Genomic DNA, 23,250 nt, shown 5'->3' on the forward strand with positions numbered 1-23,250 from the left:
AACATGTCAACCTTCTGCGCCGTGAAGCTTCAAATTACCTTTGAATATTTCTCACCGAAGCGTCGAAGCCCAAAAATGGTATTGGGGATGTCTCGAAAAGCATTATCAGACTATGTTGGTACTGTGCGTACGCCGTTCAGTCAGCTGATTATTTTCTCAGTTAATCAATTGATGGCATTTACTTTCTAAAGTGCAAGATGATGTCATGAAATTGCTCGTTATCCAAGATTAATACTTAAAATGTTTGACTCCTCCGCTTAATATGTGTCTCCCCCCCACCATGTTAAAACGAAACGCCCTTGGGTGAAATTAAATATGCAAGAGGCATCATTATATGTGCAATCCTTCCTCTCACATTTTATTTATACAACTTGGCTTCAATCCACTTTCACATTACCAACGGTGAGGAGGTAAATAAGCTCCATTAAAAGAAAAAAAGTTAAAATATTCAGTTTTCTCTTGAATAAGACAAAGAGAGCAAACGATTAATCAATTATCAAAATAGTTGTCAATTATTTTTTTGTCTTTTTATCTTTACGCATAAATAAATATACAGCCACTATTACAGCTCAGATTTATCTTTCAATTTCAGACTGTTGTGCAGTGGTGCGCAAGCTGTTATTACGCACCATGAAATCAATTTCTTTAAAGACGTATGAATAATCTGTAGGAAGAAACAGATACGGACCACAATCACACTCAGTAAGTTAAGTTGTTCTACCTTTTTCTCTGCTGCACCTCTCTGTTGTAATTGCATTAATTTGCAGCTTCAGATTTATATGTTATTTATTCTTTTATACAATTTATGCCTAAACCCACTGGGGAGAAAAATAAAGTAAAAGCATTAGTAAAAAAACATGATTTCATGCCCCCCAAAAAATGGAAAATATAATGTTTGTTTGACCAAATAGGAGTTGCAATTATTACAAATACAGATGTTTCACCTGGGCACCTTAGCCTACAACATCTCTGTCATCTAAATTCAGTTTCAAGTGGGTATTTGTACAGAATATAAAATGTAAAATACCTGTTTAGCTGTTACAAGTGAAACACTCTGCCCACCTACAAGTCCAAACCCAGTAACTGTAGACTACAAACAGAGAATAAAACTTGTTGTTAGAGTAATGGAAGCAGCAGAAACGACATCAAGCCCCACGGGAGTGAACATTTGAGGAGATGCTAATGGCAGTTAGCTCAGCTGCCAGTTGTGGAGCGTTGCTGGGAGAAATCTTAGATGAAAAGGAAACTGCACTTCCTCACAACATAACCCTCCAGACAAAAAGAACAAAGCACAACAATACAAACAATTAAACAGGATGCCATCCTACCACCCCTGTGTCTCTGCCACAGAGACAAACTAACTGATCAGGATATAAACAGCTTCACACGCTGTCGGGCAGATTAGGATTCGGTCTGTTACGGCAACAGATCAGATGAATGGTTGTTGTGCAGTTGTTTATCAAAGTGTTCCTTGACAAATCACTGTTTTTTTTTTCATAGGATTGTTACTGTGATAAGATTTTAATGTTTACATTTATGCAAAAGCACACACTAGTGTCCTAAGGGTTAAGGTGGTCTGCAAAGTCCCACCATTGACCAGATCATTTCTACAGATAAAACTGGAAATTACGCTTCTGCAAAGATACACGCAAATGTCTCTGTAGATACAGAGAAACATTGAGTGTAACAGTAGGTGTCAGAGGATCCGATGCACACACACCCTAAATCTTAACATGTCGTGACGACCAGGGTGTCAAAAAAAGTAAATGTTATACGAGTTGTATGTGGAAGTACGAAAGAAACGGCCGTGCAAACGTCTCCGAACAACCCCAGTGCATGTTCGCTTCTGTGCAGAAAAGCCTGTTTCAGCCAAAAGTAGCTTGGAGATAATGCCTCTCTTTAAGAGGGGGATTTATCTTCCGTATTCGCAACACCACATAACAAATGGCCACAGATAACCTGCGAAGCTAAACAGACTTTCCAACTAACTCTTGTGCACACACCATTCATCAGCATTGAAAATTACTGCTCCAGGGAAACTTTGCCTCAGCTCACTGGCAACAACATCACACCCAGAATACAAAATGATCCAACAGCAACAGTGATCTGTTATCAACGACAACAACAAGCGTAGATATGACAGAGACTCGGTTTGAGAGAACAACATGATCTTGGGTCAAAAAGAGGCCTATTTACAGATTCATCAATGTGCAACAAACGGTTCACTTCAGAGCCCGGAGTCAGAGGGCTCAACAAAACGCTGGAGTGTGTGAAGCGGCTGAACCGTTAATCACAGACGGAGCCTTGAACTGCATCACATTAAAAAGACATCAGAGGTGTAGTGATCAACATATTTTAGCGAGTGGCTGCAGGGATACAAGATGAGTGAGTGATCGATGTAGAACATCACCTTGGTAAGTAGCTACTTGATGGCACTTCAAGGAAGGAAGAGAGACGTATAGATAGACATAATGGACAATGGAAATTAATTCATACAGCTGATTCTATATGCAGTACACACACACACATACCAACACAGTCTCACAGGAAGACGTATAAAGAGCACGACATTACAAGGTCATTCTGCGCATCATGAGAAAACATTTCAGCCTTTTTGCGTGTCTTTTGTGCACCACGCAACAACACTACGGTAACATCCACAGATAGGTTCAGGCAACAAAACTACTTGGTTAGGTTTAGGAAAAACGTCATGGTTGGGCTTAAAATATGTAAGTAAACTAAGTAATATACGCACGGAAAACAACGTAACATAAGTAACACGTCACAAACGTAACCTACAAAAGAAAACAGCGGTCTCCTGATTAAAAGTCATGTGTTCGTTGGACCCAACAACTTCCCAACCCGCCATAAGCGGTCTTTCTCGCTTCTTATTCTACTTCACTAGCTCTGAGCGTAGCATAATTATGCTGCTGCGTTTACATTGCAGTCAGTACTGTCTACATGGCATACATATGACATGCCAAAAACAAGAAATGCGTTCTTATTGCACGCTAGTGATATTATTTGTTATATTAACCTTTTACACAGATCCTTTTAAAGGGTCACTAATGTCTTTAGTTTGGTTACTTTCTTTATGAATTTGAAATAAATGCCCTTGCCTATTTTTAAAACACATTTTCACGATGTTTAAAAATTCATACTTAAACTTTGTATATAGTTGATTTGTATTTCTGTATCTGTGCACAGTAAAATGATAGAATGATGAGTTTCACATAGATGCTAAAAGAAACCACAGTATGAAAGCAGTCACTTCCTTTACAAGACTTGGTTGTATTGCATTTATCTGCAAACAGTAAATAGTACTAAATAATAAATAGAACAATCCCAGATCCTGTTTTATGCAACAAAAAAAAAGCCTCTCATAATCTTAAATTTGCATTTAACACTTGGTTTGATAAGAACCTTTTAATCCCAGCGGAGCTCAAAAAGTCTTTACATCGTCTCACAGTGGAGCATCACACATATATTCTAACGATGAAAAACAAGCAGTTTTGATGTTTTTCCAAATCTTAAGACAGATCAACGGGGGGTCAAGAGGCATCTGAAGGCGCTGTTGACCGTCTGATACTAATTAAGGATCTCTTGACAGCAACAGGCTTTTAAGTAGGCGCACACAGAGGATGTCTTTAATATGATATGTGGTTTTGTTCACTGTACAATATGCTTTATCATAAGGAGATACATCTATAGTTTAGTAGCCAACCAGCATGAATCATGGATCCAACTCCATTCAGCTAAAAGATGTACTGTGTCTTCCCACTCAACCCTTTTGGAATCCAGCCATGCAGATAGTTTTTATTTCTGTCGTTCAGAGTGTGAAATATTCCCCACTTAGAATTTCCACAGGCCTCGCTGGAAACAGTTTTCAGGTAGAAAATAGTGTAATAATATAAAAATAATAGGGCTGTCAAAGTTAAGGCGATAATAACGCATTAACGCAAGTTCATTTTAATGCCACAAATTTATTTAACACATTAATGCAACTTTTTATGTTGCTAGAGTGAAGATACTGGCACTATATGAAACTATAAAACCTAAGGAATCCACTGGTACCAACCATGCGAAGGAGGTTAAATAACGCTCCAAACTTATGCTAAATTTTGGAAAAGAAAAACTGTAATGGCCATTTTCGAAGGGGTCCCTTGAAACATGGGACAATATTTGTCATTGTTTTGTGTTGTTAATGGATTTCCAATAATAAATATATACATACATTTGCATAAAGCAAGCATATTTGCCCACTCCCATGTTGATAAGAGTATTAAATACTTGACTAACCTCCCTATAAGGTACATTTTCAACTGATATGTGTGGTTATTTTGAGATTAATCGTGATTAATCATGGACAATCATGCAATTAATTGCGATTAAATATTATCGATTGAAAGCCCTAAAAGTGAGTGAAACCCACAGCGATTCTGTGTAATCGGGACCAGTTTATAGAAGTTAATTTGAAAAAATCATCTATTAATAAATGCTCATTGCTCTCCTAAAGTTGTCATAACTTGTCGCTGAACAAGAAAGGAAATCCCTTTATTCATTATCTTACTTTTGTGTTACTTTCTAAAAGTCATCCCATCAGTTAGGTGTCCTCTACTCACCCTGCCTCACTTCTCTCCGTATTACTGCTGCACAACTGGGCGAAACTAATCTCAGCCTGTTTAGCGGTGATTGAAGCGTCATTATCTGTGACGAGACGAGGCTCAATTCTGCCATCAGTTTTGCATCTGCATGCACAACCGCTTTGACAGATTGCTTTGTCATGTTTTGCTGCTATGCGAAGGGGGATTCTGACCGGGACACAATCTGCACTCTGTGGTGATAAATTTATTTTTATGTGATACAAATTCAGAATAATCATGTCACTTATCAAAGCATCAAGCCTACTGTGTGAAATTGCACTTTGTAATTTTGAAAGACAATACAAATATAAAGGTTATCATTGTTTTGTGTTTTACTATGCGTCCGTCCTGTTAAAAAGTTGTACCTCCTGCCCTTAGTCGTGTTTGCGTGTCAGTGGTGTGGTGCTTGATACTGTACCTATGATAACATGCGCCCCCAGCCTGGCCATGTGGCGGACTACCTCATAGCCGATTCCCCTGCCTCCTCCTGTCACTATGGCAACCTTGCCATCTTGTCTGGGCATCACTGGCGGAGGCAGAAGAGGACACGCAGATATCAGGGAGAATGTCACTTGATAAGGACGCCGCTTCAAGACGGGCCGCTATTTCAAGACATGAGAAGTCCCTGTAGTGAGACCTGTAGATGGTCCGTCACACTCAGATGGACTTTATCTGGGGTTTTACATTCCTATGGTACTGTATAATCATTTCCCTTCACTTCTTACAGTGTTGCTTATATAGTGTCCTTAAAATAGATATTTTTGGGGGGACTCCTGGCTGGCTTACTAGAAAAAAATAATAACTTTGTTATAATATATGTCCTCCGTAATGTAATCCAAAATAAGCTTTATATAGGACACATAATTTTTTGCAGGCCATAGACAATACCCACACACTTTCTTTTTTCCCCTCTTTTTTCTTTAATCAGCAAAATGATGATCATTTTGTCTTGTTTGTTTTCATGTATGTATATGACGATGAGCATGAATAACTGAGTGTATTATGCTTTTTTTTACAAATACTAGTCAAGTTTGCATCACAGTTAATAACAATTAATGCCAATCAAACACAAAGTGATTTGTAAAGCATGTCTGACTGTTGACCTAGTGTTAATTTAATCATCTCCAACTACACAAAATATCAAAATATTCCTATAAAAGTCCTGTTTATAACTCCTGGAACAGTATCTATTGAGTGCACAACTGGTGTACAATTCTGAATAGCTACACTGCACTTTTCTTTTAGCAATATACTGTATTCATTGGTTGATAGTCCTGGTGGACTGTCAATCAAGCCTGTAGCTGATCATATGTTCTGTACCTGTATACAGGGTCTGAAATTAACCTTTTTCCTCACCTGCCACTGTGGCAGGTCACTGAACATTTCTACCGGCTACTAATTTCTTTTTGTCTGCCACTTCTGAAATCTATATGTAGAACGCTTTAAAATTGTCAACACTGAGTCAGTGATACTAGACTGTAGAATAATGGAATATATAATGTAACCTTAATCCATGACTATATTTAGTAACACTTAATTTAACAGGTCTGCAAATTTCATGGTAATTAGGTGATAATTAGCAAGTATTTGAAATTTCTTTGGAATTGCTGCCAAATTACCCAAATATTTACCTCAAAATCTATCGAAAATTACTTTATTATAAACATAATTTAATAATTACATGCTAAAATAGCATATAATGGTTTAATTGGGCCCTTAGGCTTGAGAAGCGGCTGCTCTTCATCAAAGGTGGAAAACCAAAACTAATAGAAGACACTTCTGATCTCACCATTGTGTGACTTATTGTCTACACAAATATAACCTGGTAGCTGATGTCATGATTCAGGGAGGTTTTTAAGAAATTTAAAATAAGTTATTTGCTAATTATCATCAATTTACCAGCAGACATGAAAATAAAGCATATCAATTAAATTTGTATTCTTTTCCTGGAAATGTATTAAATATCAGCTATTGAGAAATAGAATATAATTATTAAATAATGTTTATAACAAAGTCATTTTTGATAGATTTTGAGGTAAATATTGGGGTAATTTTTGCAGTAATTCCAAAGAAATTTCAAATACTTGCTTATTATCATCTAATTACCATGAAATGTGTGGACATGTAAAATAAAGTGTTATAATATATTTAATTTAGGCTTTAATATTGCTTTTTAAAAATAATATTTCTTAATATAAGGAAAACCTGTCTGTCATGGTGGCAGGTGACCACAGCCAACATTAACCTGTTATCTGGCAGGTGGCAGGTGATCATTTCATTCCCTGCCTGTATACACCAAACTGCGTTATAAAAAGTGTTAATTTAAACAAACATCAATGGCAGACAAATGTAGACTCATTCAAGAACATCAGTTGAGAAGATTATAAACTATTAAGCTCTTCGGGTGAATTCGGCATTGATAATACACAACATAACCCTTTCTTTCTCTCATGTTTTGACTTTTATACATCTCTTTTAGCTAACTCAGCTAGCATTAACGTTAACGGTGAGATGAGTGCACCATAACTTGTTGAGAGATGAACCAACCTGGCAACCTGAAAGGTCCGCTGAACAGCTGGACCAACAGCACCTTAAAACCCAGCAGGTAAAGTCTGATAATAGGAAGAAGGTGAGACCGGATAGCGGATAGCATCTCTGCCTGGTTGTGTCAACACTGAGTGGTGTAGTCATGGAGCAGAGGAGGAGCAGAGGAGGAGCAGAGGAGGGTAAAGAGTGCAGCTCGGTCTATGGGACGCGTCCCAATATGAAGTTTCAGGCCATCCTTGCTTCCTTCCTTGTCGTACCTTTTAATAGATATTTACAACAGACAGATAGTGGTTAGAAAGTTAGCCTATTTTGAAACCCATTCACACTGAATTAAAGGGACTATTTGTAAGAATCAGAAATGCTTGTTAACAGCGACACCTGTGGCCGTTAAGCCAACGAAAGTCAGCGTCGGGTTCGCGCTTGCTCGCTCTAAATAGACATGAACGAGCATCGCTCAAAACAGTGAGGCGACACACGTCAGCTAAAACCACAATGTCACTCTATATTTCACCTGCTTGGCAGTAATATTAGCTGACTAGACGAAGGTCTCTCCATGAATCACTGCTGATATAGTGTTGGCTTTTCCTGCTTCAGCCTCCGGGGCTGAAGCAGGAAAAGAAACCTTATCGTTCCCCAACTGCGCCCGCAGGGAGACACCGGCACCCGGTCGGAGACGATAACGTTTCTCGCTGCGGAGCCCTGTCAGTTCACAAGACACGGAAAACCTCTGTTGGTCTGGAGGAGCTGCAGCAGTTATTTCTGCACAAATGTCCACTGTACATTTACTAGATATTCTCAGAGCTACTAACTCTTCTGCAGTGTGTAGTGTGCGCGCAGGCAGAGGAGCGGTCTGAACAGCGTAGGCCCGGTTGATTTATACGTGTAAAAAGTTACAAACAGTCCCTTTAAAAATGATCCCCATTAGCTAGGGCAGGGGTCGGCAACCTTTACTATCAAAAGAGCCATTTTAGGCAAAGGGAAAAAAATAAAAATTTGTCTGGAGCCGCAAAACATTTGAGCATTGTGATGAAGGTAACGCAGTTTATAGTCTAAGTATATAGTATATAAGTCTAATGAAGTGAGGGCCAAAGTGCAAATGTACGACGTAGTATTAGTAGGGAAGAAAATCTGAGATTTCGAGAATGAAGTCATAACATTACGAGAAAAAAGTCATGATATTACAAGTATAAAGTCATAACTTTACGAGAAAAAAAGTTGTAATATTACGATAATAAAGTCATAACTTTATGAGAAAAAAGTCATGATATTACGAGAATAAAGTCATAATATTACAAGTATAAAGTCATAACTTTACGAGAAAAAAAGTCGTAATATTACGAGAATAAAGTCATAACTTTACGAGAAAAAAAGTCGTAATATTACGAGAATAGTCATAACTTTACGAGAAAAAAAGTCGTAATATTACGAGAATAGTCATAACTTTACGAGAAAAAAAGTCGTAATATTACGAGAATAAAGTCATAACTTTACGAGAAAAAAAGTCGTAATATTACGAGAATAGTCATAACTTTACGAGAAAAAAAGTCGTAATATTACGAGAATAAAGTCATAACTTAATGAGAATTTTTATCCCAGCTGTTGTTGTCCCACATATGGAGACAATGTCCCACATTTTCATTGGCTCTAGTTTTCAAGAGTCAAACCACTGCAAGAGAGACGTTTTTCTCAAAATCTGGCTTTTATCCAATGGCTATGAAGAAAGCAGGCAAGGCTGTCATCACGGGGCTGTGTTTGCTGTCAAACAAACTGCGCACACCTGGGTCAAGTGCAGTTTGACCTATCACCAAAGAATGTGGCTTAATGCTCTCTACTGGTAATCATAAGATGCATGCTACTTGAGAAGCATGCTGCTTCTTGAGATTGACTAATTGTCCTGACAGCTCACTGACTAGTTGACCTTGAAAAAAGGCGTATCTATTGCAGCTATCCATCACTTAAGGCTATCAGTAAAGGTGGGATTAGTGTATGATGGAGGGGACTCGTTGCTGCTGCTTGATGTGCCGTATGACCCTTCTCTGTACTGTAGATCCATCCAACATATTGCTCCCTTCAGCTAAACTGACTCTCATTAACTGCTGCCGGAGAGGTCACACACGACAGAGGCATGACACACTCTACTATGATCCGTAATTTCCCAGGATAGGCTTTGAGAACATGTTTCTGGAGCAGTGCAGCTCTTGTCTGCAGCTCTCCAGCTGCACTGGTGGATGTTAGGGTTTCCTCTCCCGGGATCACTTGAGTCCATCACACCCGCCTACTCTTATTAGAGGCTATAGTCGTGCTGCTGTGATAATTAGTCAGATAGGACTTAAGCTGTGAATCACTGATTTTATGAGTTAATCAGCACAAAGTTTTCCCTAAAGAAATAACATATGCTACATGATGCATGTAACTAGTTTATTGCAGGGGTTCTTAGGGACGTCTTAAAGGGGAGACATTTTTCCAAAGACCCCCTCATAATCGTAACTTTGATTAAGCATAATGCTTACTACCATTTGTACTCCTAGATGACATTGGAACTATTTGTATTCTAACACTTTTCAACCAAAATACTTCATGTTCGTTGCGCCTTGAGTGACTGATTCATTGACGTGATGTGTCACAATCGTATCAGAGTTTCTATTGGCACAAAGCCAATATGGGTGGGAGTAATAAACATAATATGTTTGTTTTATTGGCGTAAATGGTCCCTATCTGGAGATATGCACATTTTAATGATACACAATTTTATAATTTATAACAAATTACTTCATGCTCCCCCTGAGGGTCCCAAGACCCCACTTTTAACATCACTAGTTTAATGCATGTATATCTACATGTATTAGATTAAGTTAATATAATTTCATATAAAAATGTCTAGCACGAATCAGAAGAGTGTTGATTACAGCTTCAGTAACAGAGTGAACTCATTTCCCACTTCCAGAGATAATACTGACACTTCATGTCACACACTATGACTTCCAATCAGTACCAATAATACACCCTGCCTACTGAACATCTTGGCCCATTTTACTGGGCTTAAATGCCAAGATGACATTTTTTTATAATTTAATAATTTTATCTTTTGAGGCTTGCCGCATTTTCTGCGAACGAGTTTGTTGGAGAACAGTGATTCTCAGCTGTTTCAGTGCTGGAGTGATTTGCCATGATGCTAAAAGACTTGTTACAACCTAAATGGAAATGTTTAATTACACGAGCAGCGATATCAAATACAAAGAGTAACCAATTAAAGACACTTATGAGAGCATCCTTGTAAATATTTGCTGAATGGTTGGGGTTTTATAAAATTAATGAAATTCATTCATCCACCTCTTTTTGAGCAACAGCTCAGCTGAAAGTAGCTACATGAATGCCCCAATGTGTGTAATTGATGAGGCAACCAGAGATTGATTAAAAGAGCAACGTTGTCATTCAACCTTTTCAAGATGAATGCATGTTTATTTCAGCCTCTTCGAAATACCAAGGACACCTGCAGCACCGCGTCACCTTCACAGCACAATGTTAATGGTGGAAATTGATTAATAATGAATCTACACAACCGTTCAAAAGCTTGGAATCGCCTGCCACAAAAGCTTGTGATGTAATGTAACTAAGTACATTACCTCAACTACTTAAGTACAATTTTGAGGTACTTGTACTTTACTTGAGTATTTCTATTTTCTGCTACTTTATACTTCTACTAAATATTGTACTTTTACATTCATCTGACAGCTTTAATTATTTTAATGATTTATATTTTGTATTAATAATCTGAATAAATCAATAAATTCTGATATATTATTGTAGATTAAGCTGCAGCAGTTAAGTATTTAAAATTTGACACACCATAACCAGCTGCAATATTATTTATATTATATTTTCTGCATGACAAGTACTTTTATTTTTGATGCTTTAATAACATTTTGCTGAATACTTCTGTCCTTTCACTTAATTAGGATTTTGAATCTGGCACTTTTACCTGGAATGGAGTATTTTTACATGTTCGTATGGTACCTTTACTTTGGTAAGGGATCTGAGTACTTCCCACCATACTGTAAAGTATAGTATGTATCCTATTCAACAATAAAGAAGGTGGATTGAAATGGAAATTGAGCAGTTTTTGCCACAATGGCTGGACAGACAAAGAATCCAACAGAAAATCCAACAAAAAAACACTACAGGACAGGCAACATTTGATTGACAGGTGATTATCTCACACCACAGGACTTAAAATGTTTGGCCCAAAAGAACGAGACAAAATCAGAACATCATTATCTTTACCACACACACACAATAACACAATATAGGAGCTACGTTCTAGTTTATACAACACAGATGTGAACAGACGTCTACTGCTGTGATGGAGTGTGTTTGGGTAGCAGGGCAGCTGCATTATCACTGGCACTCAAAGTAGGCCACCCAAACTCTCCATGTCCTTCTTCTCAACTAAATTACAATCATTTCTGTTAAAGACAGGTCTGGGGCACTCACAATCACTTCCTTTTATTCTTTTGGCAGGGAAATCATTAGTATTAGTCTGCGTCTTGCCCACTATCCAATAGTTAAGGTCAGGCTGCGCTGACAAGCAGTTGGCCTCAGTTATTAAAGTCTGCTTAGGAGGCGGTTAAATGAGCAGCAACATAAAGAGACTGACTCATCACAACCGCCGTCGCCCTGACGGAGGCTGAGCCACGGAGGCTGTGTGTGTATTTAAACGTGCATGTGTCGCTGTTAAAGCAAGCTGAGAGGACGTGTGTGTTTGTTCTGCCGCAGCATGAGAGGTTGGGGGGTCAGCGAGGCGAGCTGGCCTGCTATTGTTTAACGGAAATCGCATCTCACGCATGACTATGGGATGATTATTTGGGCTGATGGGACATCAGGGAGACAGTCCTTTTACACACACACACACAAACACACACACACAAATGAAGACGTGCGCACAGGAGACATGCTGGGAACTGGACATGACAGGAGGGTGTGTGATGTAAATAACATTTGAACAGCATCAGAATAGCTCCAACCAACAGTCACCAAGTCTTATATGACAACCACTGGCTGGCTGCAAAGCCAGACTTGTCTTATTTTGTAAATCCCGGCTGACAAGAGCTCTACAGGATCTCTCTCTCTGTGTGTGTGTGTGTGTGTGTGTGCGTGTGTGTGTGTGTGTGTGTGTGTGTGCGTGTGTGTGTGTGTGTGTGTGTGTGTGCTGCCAGTTCAAATGTAATCTTTATTTCATGTTTCCCATAGATTTATTCCTGGGGAGAAGAGAAGGTAGAGGATGTTGGGTATTTTTAGCAGAAAATGCCAGTTTTCAAATAGGATGTTTTTGACACGCTGTTCCTTAACACTTTTGCTTTTGTTACTGATCAGCTGCCGCCCCGGGGAGACGGCAGGTGAAGTGTCATTTTGTGAAGAGAGGGGATTTTCCGGGTGTGTTTTGGGCAATTTGGGCTCCAAAGTGCAACAGCGTGTGTGAATTGATGCTGTCTTTTTCTCACCTAGTTTGAGCTGCTGCCTCTCTTAGAGCTTTCTCTGATACGTCTCCTCCGTCTGAGAGGCACACGATCTGCAGCTGCAGGATACACCGTGTCCAGCCCCTAATGAGACAGCGCATGTTCTTGTATCATGTAAGAAAGACAAACCCATGGGGGATGCCTTGTTTTGCAGTCTGAAGCACAACAGTCTGTGTGTCTGTGTGTCTGTGTGAGTATATCTGGTGCGTGTGAACAGCAGCAGGTGTTTGCCTGTCTGTACGTGCTGTAAGTGTGAAGAAGGTGAAGAAACAGGATATCACTGTTGACGTAAAGTATGTGAATCATGTCGCCGTGTTTTGTTTGTTTGAAAAAGAGGAGGAAAGGTAACACTTCATTTTACAGGTCCACAAATTTCATGGTAATTAGGTGATAATTAGCAAATAACCTATTTGGAATTACTGCCAAATTACCCCAATATTTACCTCAAAATGTATAGAAAAAATCTCTATTTTCATGTGTCTGTAGATGCATTATTGTGCAGACATTTCAGTATTATGCATGCAAGTTGTGTGTGCTATTAATTCATCATGTGGGGGACAAAAATCTGTGTCTGTGCGTGTGTGTGTGTGTTCATCAAATACATCCCTGCTCCTCCTCACTGTCTTCAGGGAGTGGATCCTTTCCATTAGTACATGTAGAATGAGGAGCAGTGGGAGGGATATTTGCCTGCACCAATTAAGTCTGTCATTAACTCCGTGCAACACACACACACACACACACACACACACAAACATAGACACACAGTATTCAACACATTTAATTTAACAGTGTGAGTCAGTGTGTGTGCTTCTGTTTCTGTCTAAAACCTGTTGTCACTGAGACAGGACTGTAAGGAGACTCTTTCGTCTCTCGCTCTCTCACTTTCTGTCTCCTTCTGCTGCTTTTTTTTCCCTCTTTCTGTCTCTTACTGCAGGGCTGTGTGCACACAGCGAGACTTTAAGATGGTGTGTGTGTGTGTGTTTTGCTTCGTTGGCTCCAAGCCCTTCACCTACCCCTGTTTAACCCGACAGCACCGATGCCTCAGCTCAGTCATGCAGTCACATAAACACACACACACTCACACGTTTTGTTGCGGGTGTGTGATTGTGTCAAAGAAAATGAAATCAGATATCACCCTCCTGAACAGTGGCAATTTTAAACTCTTTTTAGGGGCACACATAAATCCTCTCAGCACCCCTGAAAAAATAATTATCAAACCCTCTGAGACCCGCGGGATCGCCGACAATTACTCTTAAAGTCTTAAAGCTAGAGTGAAGGTACTGGTATAATATGGAACTAGAAAACCTAAGGAATCCATTATCCAGGAGGCTAAATAACGCTCTATAGTTAGGCCAAATTTTGTCGAGGGAAAATTGGCATGGTGATTTTCAAAGTGGTCCTTTGACCTCTATTAGTGGTATGACAGTAAAATCATTACAGCATTTAATACAAAGTCTCCACTAATATTCATATCCTTCACCCACCTTCAGCCACAGCAGATGAGAGCTGGACCGGTGTGGGTTATTGGGTGGCAAACAACACTTTTGGCTAAATTTAGATATTTAAATGAATGAATGAATATTGAACTAAGGCCTTCCCAATTATTCAAAAACACTCCCCATGAATTTCATAGTGAGGAGGGAAAAGTTGGTGCAGGTTAATAAGAGGAAACATATTTGCATGGAAGATGATTAAAACATTATAATTAATACAAGTTCAAGTTTTCCCATAAGAAACCATGCAGATGATAAATATAAAATCAAACATCACATCTGTTTTACGATATAGACAGGACCAGATCTGATGTTTAATGAAGACAACAACAAGCTACTGCTTTAGAGTCAAGTCCTGGTTTGCTCATGTTTACCAGTATTGATTGAACTGTCCACCTGGCCGGAGGGATGGCGGATGTGATTCATGTCTAACTGGGTGTTTCCCCTCCCAGTCTGCAGCGCTGAAGTGCTAATAATGTACGCTGTTTGGGCTGGAGGGAGTCCATTACGCTGACTGTATCACATCTTTGTCCATCGGGGGACACACGCTGGGGAATGTCGGCTTAGAGGAGGAAAAAGGAAGGAAGAGTGAGAGGGGAGGAGAGGCTCGCACGCATATTCAGGGAAAAGTGTGTGTGTGCGTGTGTGTGTGAGTGTGTGTGTGTATTGAAACTCGGACACAGCAGACACGTGTCACCTCAGCTCCAGCGCCGTCAAGCTAAACTGACATAAACAGCCCCAGGCGGCCCTATCAGAGATGGACTTTACATAACGGCTGAGTCACTCACAATCTATTTTTATGGCTTTGAGGGGTGTGTGAGTGTGTGTGTGTGTGTGTGTGTGTGTGTGTGTGTGTGTGTGTGTGTGTGCGTGTGTGTGCGTGTGTGTGTGTGTAGTGCTTCTGTCTTTCTGAGAGCCAATTTGTGTTTTAGACCATCAGAGTGAGGGCATAATTGTGACGTCAGGTCATCCTGACCAAGCTTCATTGAGGATTCAAACTTGGTTGGAATAAGGATTAGCTTAAGGGAGGCTAGGGAGGCTTTTTAAAGTGTTTTTTGGGGGAATTGCTTGCCTTGATGAGAGCACTGGTTGATAGCACTGGCTATTAGTACTGGCTGTTTGGAAAAGAGAAGAGAGAGACAAGGGGGATGACGTGCAACAGGACGCCCCAGGCATGATGATGGGTGAGAAAATCCAAAAATCACAACAAGTGTGCATTGCAGAGAGAGAAAAAGTGGGTGTTCAACCTAAAAAATCTGCACTATATCAAAGCATGAATATCTGAATACCAGTCAGTCCTCTGTCTCTTTACCTGCCACTTGTTAGGGTGAGTAAATGTTAAGTAGTAGAGCCCAGGGAGGTTTGAGGTTGAAACCTCAAAAACTCTGATAAAATACTGATAAAGACAATTTACTTTATTTAAAAAAATACACTTGTCAGTGTTTTTTTTGTGGACATACTATGTCACTGTTTCTAAACTAAACTAAATTCAGAAGATTTATCATTTGGGTTCCACTAAGGAGTAAGTACCTCCACTGAGGCTGGAAAATCTAAATTTATTAATGAGAGAAAACGTTTTAATTTTAATCTGCTCCTGGATATGTATTAAAATACAAACAGTGGTACCACAACTATGTGATACTTGTCCCAGTACATTAGTTCATGTGAAAAGGTAAAAACACTCACAATGTTAAGAGAGCCTTGTTAAAATTCCTGGACATGGACATGGATCTGTTCCCAATGCTGGTCTCTAATTCGTTGGTCTAACTCTCTGCAAGATTTCATTACAGTCAGAACAGGTTTTTGAGATATCCTGCTCACTAACAGACAAACAAACAAACATAACCTCAAGGTAATAATGAAATTCATAAATGTTAACTCAATTAATTAAATGTGATTCACTTGAATGATCACACAACTACGAGGTTAGGATTAGGGTCTAGGAGGATGAATGTTGTCACTAGAGGGTCTTCGAAACAGAGAAACACACACAAAAACTGAACTCAAAAAATGCCAATAATAAGAATATAACTTCAATTCAAATCCATTTACTCTTTTTTTTAATTATATACTTTACATTTGCTTTACAATTTACATTTCACAACCACACCATCCTTAATTTATTTTCCTACTTCACTTTGCACAATATTTAAATCCTTTTAAAACATCTTTCAAACATTTCAAATATCATATAAGCTGCTCATTATTGTGATAGTATTGAAACTGTCTAAAATAGGTCTTTTTTTTTAATTACCCATTACATTATTTAAATCATGCAAAGGCTATTATGGGTGTTACCTGGTGAAAAGCAGAGTATCCTTCAGGGAAAAGCAGTCTACTGGGAGCGCAATTCATATTTCAACCTTGTTTAACTATTGTTTAACTACTGTTTAAATAGCATGTTACATACAGTAACCATGGAGACCCTGCTTTTACTTAACGAGCTATGTTCAAGTGTCTTGGCCATTAAGTATCCACACTGAAGTGCCCTTGAGCGAGACACTGACCCTCCAGCTCCAGTACTATTGACCCTGACCTCTGACCTCCAAGTAAGAAATGAGCTCACATAGATCCAGATGCTGTATTGTTAAAGTTTAATTAGCATCCTTTTCGAAATACTGCAACTTTTTAGGTTTTCTGATTTCTTTTTGTAAGTTTTTCATAATTTCATTAGGCAAGTATATGATATTTTCATTATTTTGTAGCTAGAATTTGTATATGTTCTTGTTAAGGACAGAGTAGCTAAATTAACCATCAGTATGCTAAATAGGCCTATTTGCATCTGTTCAACACTTGAAGGTCATAATATTGAAAATGGAAATATACAAAAGTATGAATTATTCACAATGAATGCCAAAGAAAAGCATTATTGAATGTGTTTCTTTCACCGTCAGATGTTGATGCAGCTCTGCTCTGACCTTAAAGAGGACATTTCATGAAAAACTCACTTTTCCAGTGCTTTTGCTCATACATTTGGGTATCTGGAGAGCCTATCAAATCACAAATTGTGAAATAAGACAACCCAGTCAGTTTTTTGTGGGCTGCCTAAATCAGAAAACATGTGATTCAAGCCATTCAGATTTTTCTCCCCTTCCTATGTCCCATGCAGGCTCATTATAATATATCGGCCGCATTATAATATATCGCCCTCAGCTCGAGAACCATAAAATACAAATATGAACCTGGAAATGAGCACGATATGTCCCCTTTAAACGCCACATCTCAGCAACCTGAATAGAAAATCCTGACCTTTACAGTCACATTTATAGTTTGATGATGGGGAACTGTGATATCTATATTTATGAAGGCAATACACACACACACTTTGTCATGTACAGTTTATAAACATTGTGAGGCCAGAATGGGATAACAAATCCCCTCTCCACTGCCTCGGGCTTCAATAATTTACTTTTATCCCTACATATTTTATGACTTCAATCTCAATAGAGTTTGGATCTATCAAGGTGTATTAACATACAAACACTATGAAAGAACGGTGGCTGCCTGCCTCCCACATATAGAAGCATCACACCTGGTATTTCTATGCTGGGTTTGTGGGATAAATTACTTGTATTTGAGTTAGGACAAAAAAAGATAACAGGAAAACAAGAAAAAACTGCCGTTCTCATTCCGTCCAATACCGAGGCTTTGTCACGACCATCTGCGTTTGGTCCCACCGCACAAGTCACCCGTTAGCGCCGGTATGACACATACAAGGCAATCCATTAACTACAATGTGCAGCAACAGTAAAGGCTCCAAGAAAGTGCACCAGGAGTGTGGTTACGTAAAGAGCGAAAAGACACACAGGGCAGGCGGCAGGGGAGGTGGATGGGTCCAACAAACACAAGGCTTTCATCCAGAAGACCGCTGTTTGTGTCCCGTGCGTCACGTTACAATCAGCTGTGCGTTCGTGTCCCCTGTTCACAACGTTCAGTGTCATTTTCACTGTACAAACGTAGTAATTTTAAGTCCGACCATGTCGTTTTTTCCTAAACCTAACTATAGTGATTTTGATGCCAAAAATAAAATGACACCAAGGGGGATAACTGGTATGTGACGAGTTGAGATGAGAACGTGTTGGAAAAGAAATACTTCTAGAGCAGTAAAAGTTGGAAAAATTATAGTAAAATGTGTTCAGTGTAATTTTAACAAATTTCCTCAATGTGTGAATGATTACAATTATTGTTTAATTAACTTTTTAGGTCACACGTACAAAACCATTACACAGTTAGCACACTGCAATATTTACACGTGTATTTAATGAAGGAAAACATTTTCAATAAACTTGAGTGAATTTCAGTCATGCTCATGTATGCATGCAAAGGCACACACACATACACACACACACTCACACACCTGTCTCCCATGCTGAGTCCCTCTGAGCCTTCCCTGCTCCACTTTTTTTTCATCTGTCATTCTGGAGCATGTCAGTGTTTAACCCCCTCCCACGCTGACACACACACACACACACACACACACCGCCTTTCTTCTCTAACAAACTGCACAAACAGTCGCTCAAACACAGCTTTTTTCCCTTCTTTCCACCTTAACACACACACACACACACACACACACACACACACACAGAGACAATCCAGGGCACCGGTTTAAACAGACAGACACCAACAGTTGAAGCAGTTGTCGTATCCCTTTTTGCTCTCACTCTTTATGTCATTACTGGGGCTGATAGAGTCTGGACTGTCATTTACAGCCTCTGTTTGTGTGTGTGTGTGTTGAGTGTGTGTGTGTGTGTGTTGCATATCTACTCATGTCTGACAGGAATCATTTTGTAGTGCGGTCAAAGAGGGCATCTCCCATCCCACCAGACTTCTCTCCTTTTTCTCCGCAGGAGAAACACACAACAGTTTAGGAGGCTGCGGGGTTCCTTCCTCGCGGCTGCATCCAGCATGGATTTTTAAATATCGTGGCGCCCGTAGCTCAAAATAAGAAGGTTTAAAGATTTTAAGCCTAAATTTGCACTTTCTCTCTGAGTGAGAAAGATGGGAAATGCTCGACTCTTTAAATCCTCTGAGGTGTTTAAGGTGGATGTGGCGTTCCTTTAAAAAGGTGGCTAAGTGTGAACTGCAGTCAGCCAATATCATTCAGCAATCAGCAATATCTTATAAGGGACTCATAAGTCACGCTTTTTCCTCTGTAAAAAGGCCATCCTCACGTTACATCGAGTACATGTTACATGTGTAACATACATTTATTTCATAAAGATTCACAGGGACCTAAATAGGATGATTTGACTCTTGATAAATTGGGTGTTGTATGTGCATGCGCCTGCTTAAATGTCCTGAAAAGCATTAAAAAAGCATCATGTCCTTGGTGTGTCCTTCACATTAACCACTTTAGAACGAGCACAATTTGTTAATTTTCCTGGTTCTGGGTTTTCTGGAGATGAAAAAACAAAATTGCTTTGAGCCACCAGATGAAAAAAATGTCATCATGTCATATCTCACATGTTTTAATAGCTTTATGGAGCATGTGACAGCATGAAGGGAATCCAACGTGCCTGCAATATTGAGAAGTCCCTTCATTAAGCTTGGCCAATAGATGCTGAGAGTGTGTGTGTGTGTGTGTGTAAAAGTAGCCTCAATGTAAGAGCATCTTTCCTGAACTATAAGATTGGACATAGCATGTTGGACAAGCTCTCTGATGTCACGGTGGAATATAAATGCGCCATGCGTAAAAGCATTAGCGCAGTGTATTCACGATAAGGAGTCCAAAAACATGGCACAAAAAACAGATTATAGGAATAAGACGCACAGGAGCCAATAGAGATAATCCTCTCGTTATCTCGTTGGATGTAAAAAAAAAAAAAATGCCAATGTGTGGAAGCCTCCTCAGAGACCAAGATGAACTGAACATGAACTATAATGCTGCAGATGGAAGAGAGGAAGAGGAGGATGGAGATGGAGGAAAACAATATTGGCAACCTGATGTAAACACTGTTGTTCTTGACCTTAAGGGACACCCACGCCGTTTACCGCAATGTCACCGGCTCTCTACTCTCTCATACTCTACTAGCCCACACACGCGTCTTTCCGTTTGACACCAGTTCGATATCCTCCTGATGACATTGTCATCACCTTTGAGAATCAACACCGGTCTCTGTGACACATCTATTGAGAGATGACCACTGTCCAAGTTAAAGGAAATATGTTGGCTCTGCTCATTTAGGTGTTTTGGAGACGCACTTTGGGTCATCACCTATATACCTTCTTAACCAGAGCGCATTTTAACATTACGCACGACAGGGAAAGCGCGTGCACACACATATGCATCCACAGATAACACACACACATAAAGAAAGACAAAAGATAAAATACTTACAGGATGATGGGCTCCTCTGTGCGCCCCATTTATTGTGGAAATTCCCCGTTTTTTTTTTTTTTATTCCCACGTTTTTGGATTGGAATCCTCCTCTAAATGCCGTGATCGCAGTCCACGTCCCTGCAGATGTACCAGAGGATCACATAGAGGATGAGGAGTATGGCGAAGATGAAGAGCGCTACTAGGATGGCCTTGGTCACCGGAGAGATGAACGACTGCATGTCAGGAGCAGAGCCGGAGCAGAGCCGTCCTCTCAGTCTGCTGCTGCTGTCTCTGTCTCTCTCCACCACCTCTCCTCCTCCTCCTCTTCCTCTCCACCACCGCTGCTGCTGCTCCTCCGGTAGCAACTGTTGAGGACGCACATGCACACGCGCTCCTCAGCGACGCGGATTTCTAACGGTGATCCAGGCGCGCAACGCAACGCGTGAGGGGGCTTCCCTTTCTATAGAAGAGACAGCGCTGGACTGGAGAGATGCTGTCTGTCCACAGATCCACTCTCTCTGTCTCTCTGGCTCTCTGGCTGCTGCTGCCTGTCGCACAACAGAGGAGACAGAGACAGGAGTGAGAACAGTGGAGTGAGAAGGTTGCACAAATAAACCCGATGACATTCAGCAGGTGGAGGTTTATTAGATTAGATCCTGCAGAGACTGTTACTAGACACAAGAATGGAGAGAAGTCCTAAGTTGTGCGCCCGAGCTTCTTCTGCACTTGACTGCAAACAGGTTGATTAGTATTCCACACAGCGGAGTATGTGTGTGTGTGTGTGTTCTTGTACACCTATCTTTGTGAGGACCAATTTGAGTTTTATACCTTCAGAGTGAGGACATTGTGGCCGGTCCTCTGTAATGGAAATTCTGTCAATATTCCAAGATAAGATAAGATAAGATAAGATAAGATGAACATTTATTAATCCCCGGAGGGAAATTCAGGTGTCAAAGCAGCAACATCAGCAAACAGAGTGAAACAAAGGAGAGGTAAAGGTATACACAAATTATAAAAACAATAATAGAGATATAAAAGATACAGAGTGAATGGGTGAACATAGTGTATGCAGTCTGTCAATCAATAAATGTAGTATGTGCAATAAATAAATGTAATATGTACATATAGGATGTATAGTGTAAGTAAGTGTAAAGTGCACCAGTGGTTAGAGATGGTTGCAGATAGTGCATGTTTAAAGGTAGATAGTGCATGTTTAAACTTCTTAAAGTCCTAATAGTTCTCATATGGGGGTCAGCTTTGGTTGTGGAGCCTGATGGCTACCAGCATGAAGGACTGACCCAGGCGCTTTGTTAGATGAGTCTTAATGAAAGTTGAAATAAGGATCTCAAACAGATGAAATGTCTTTGTTGTATTTTATTCTTGCAAGAAGAGGCACTGGTTTTACAGAGTCACACAAAGTCTGCAGAAGAGTGCACACACCGCAGGAGATTATTACAATGTGATTATATAGAAATCTACAACAGGGAACTGTGAGAAAAGGGAGTTGTTTTGCACAGATAAGGAGTTGTTTTACTCAGACAGTGTCCCAGTAAAAGTCAACACTCAGTACTTTCCCACTACATGAGACAAAGAACACACAGACAGTAACTTTCCACTGTTGCATAAAGAGACATCATTACATACAATGTAATTTTCCATTACACTTCTCTTTCGGACAGACCTTCAAAGGCCTTTTTGAGGGTTCAAACTTGGTTTTAAGGTCCAGGTTAGAATTAGGTTTAGGTTAGGGTTAATGTAAGGGTGGGGGTCAGGCATTTAGCTGTGATGGTTAAGGTTAGGGTAAGGGGCTCGAGAATGCATTATGTCAATAAGTGTCCTCACAAAGATAGAAGTACACGGCTGTGTGTGTGTGTGTGTGAGTGTGTGTGTGTGTGAGAGAGTGTGTGTGTGTGTGTGTGTGTGTGTGTGTGTGTGAGTGTATGTGTGTGTCTGTGTGTGTGTGTGTGTGTGTGTGGGTGTGTGTCTGGCTCAGCATGACAGGCTATCATCTTATCACGACCCTCAACATCTCTTTTTTTGTGGCAAAGCTGTCAGTTGAAGAAGGATTATTTATAGATGAATCCAGATGGTTATTATTGCATTAAACCCCCTCGTTGCACTTGATCCGCCCTTTTATTGCCAATTTACAAGCTAATTCTTATAAGGTTGCTACTTAATGTATTGTTGCATTAACGCACCCATTTCAAAAAGAAACTAATCCCACAATAATCCCATATAAAAAAAGGGCAGATGGTCTAGAAATGTCATGGAACTGTTGTCAAGTCATAATATAGCGTAATAATGCAGCTGTATAGATGCAGGAGATAAACTATTAAATATGACAAGGTCCTTATGAAAAGGCTGTTAGAGTTTTGTTTTTTTTATGGAAGGGGCATTGAACGAAAACTATATGCCGAACATATAATGGCATTTTTTTTAATTCCGATGATCACTATCACCCAGCAAAATTATAAAAATCTGTGTTGTTCTCGTAGTTTAATAGGCAAGAAAATATGCCATATTCCTCCTGAGACCCAGCCCATTGACTTGTGTCCTCTGTAGTGGACATTTGTTAAAATGCCAATGATACATAGCAATACGTATGCATTATGGGTGTTACATTACTTGGAATTACCCATTTACTGTAAATATAATTTATAGTTTTTGTTGCGATGAATCCAGAATGATATATTTTTTTAGTTTTTCAATCAAATTGAATGTATTTTTGGTTT

General features: G+C 39.7%; 1 protein-coding gene across 2 annotated transcripts in view; it reads right to left on the minus strand.

The window, feature by feature from the left end:
* LOC119500586 (dehydrogenase/reductase SDR family member on chromosome X-like) overlaps positions 1-21,209 on the minus strand; it is a 47,870-nt gene extending 26,661 nt beyond the window's left edge. The window contains exons 1-3 of one of the 2 annotated variants that reach the window (XM_037790394.1): positions 20,537-21,209; positions 7,191-7,447; positions 5,062-5,169 (exon numbers count right to left, since the gene is read on the minus strand). In XM_037790394.1, coding sequence (XP_037646322.1) covers positions 5,062-5,169; positions 7,191-7,296 — 214 coding nt within the window. In that variant the 5' untranslated portion in view covers positions 7,297-7,447; positions 20,537-21,209. The remainder of the gene's footprint in view (positions 1-5,061; positions 5,170-7,190; positions 7,448-20,536) is intronic. The other variant, XM_037790396.1, reaches the window with a different exon arrangement.
* Between the last annotated feature and the right edge of the window lie 2,041 nt (positions 21,210-23,250).

Source organism: Sebastes umbrosus, chromosome 13, assembly GCF_015220745.1.
Source record: "Sebastes umbrosus isolate fSebUmb1 chromosome 13, fSebUmb1.pri, whole genome shotgun sequence".
NCBI lineage: Eukaryota > Metazoa > Chordata > Actinopteri > Perciformes > Sebastidae > Sebastes > Sebastes umbrosus.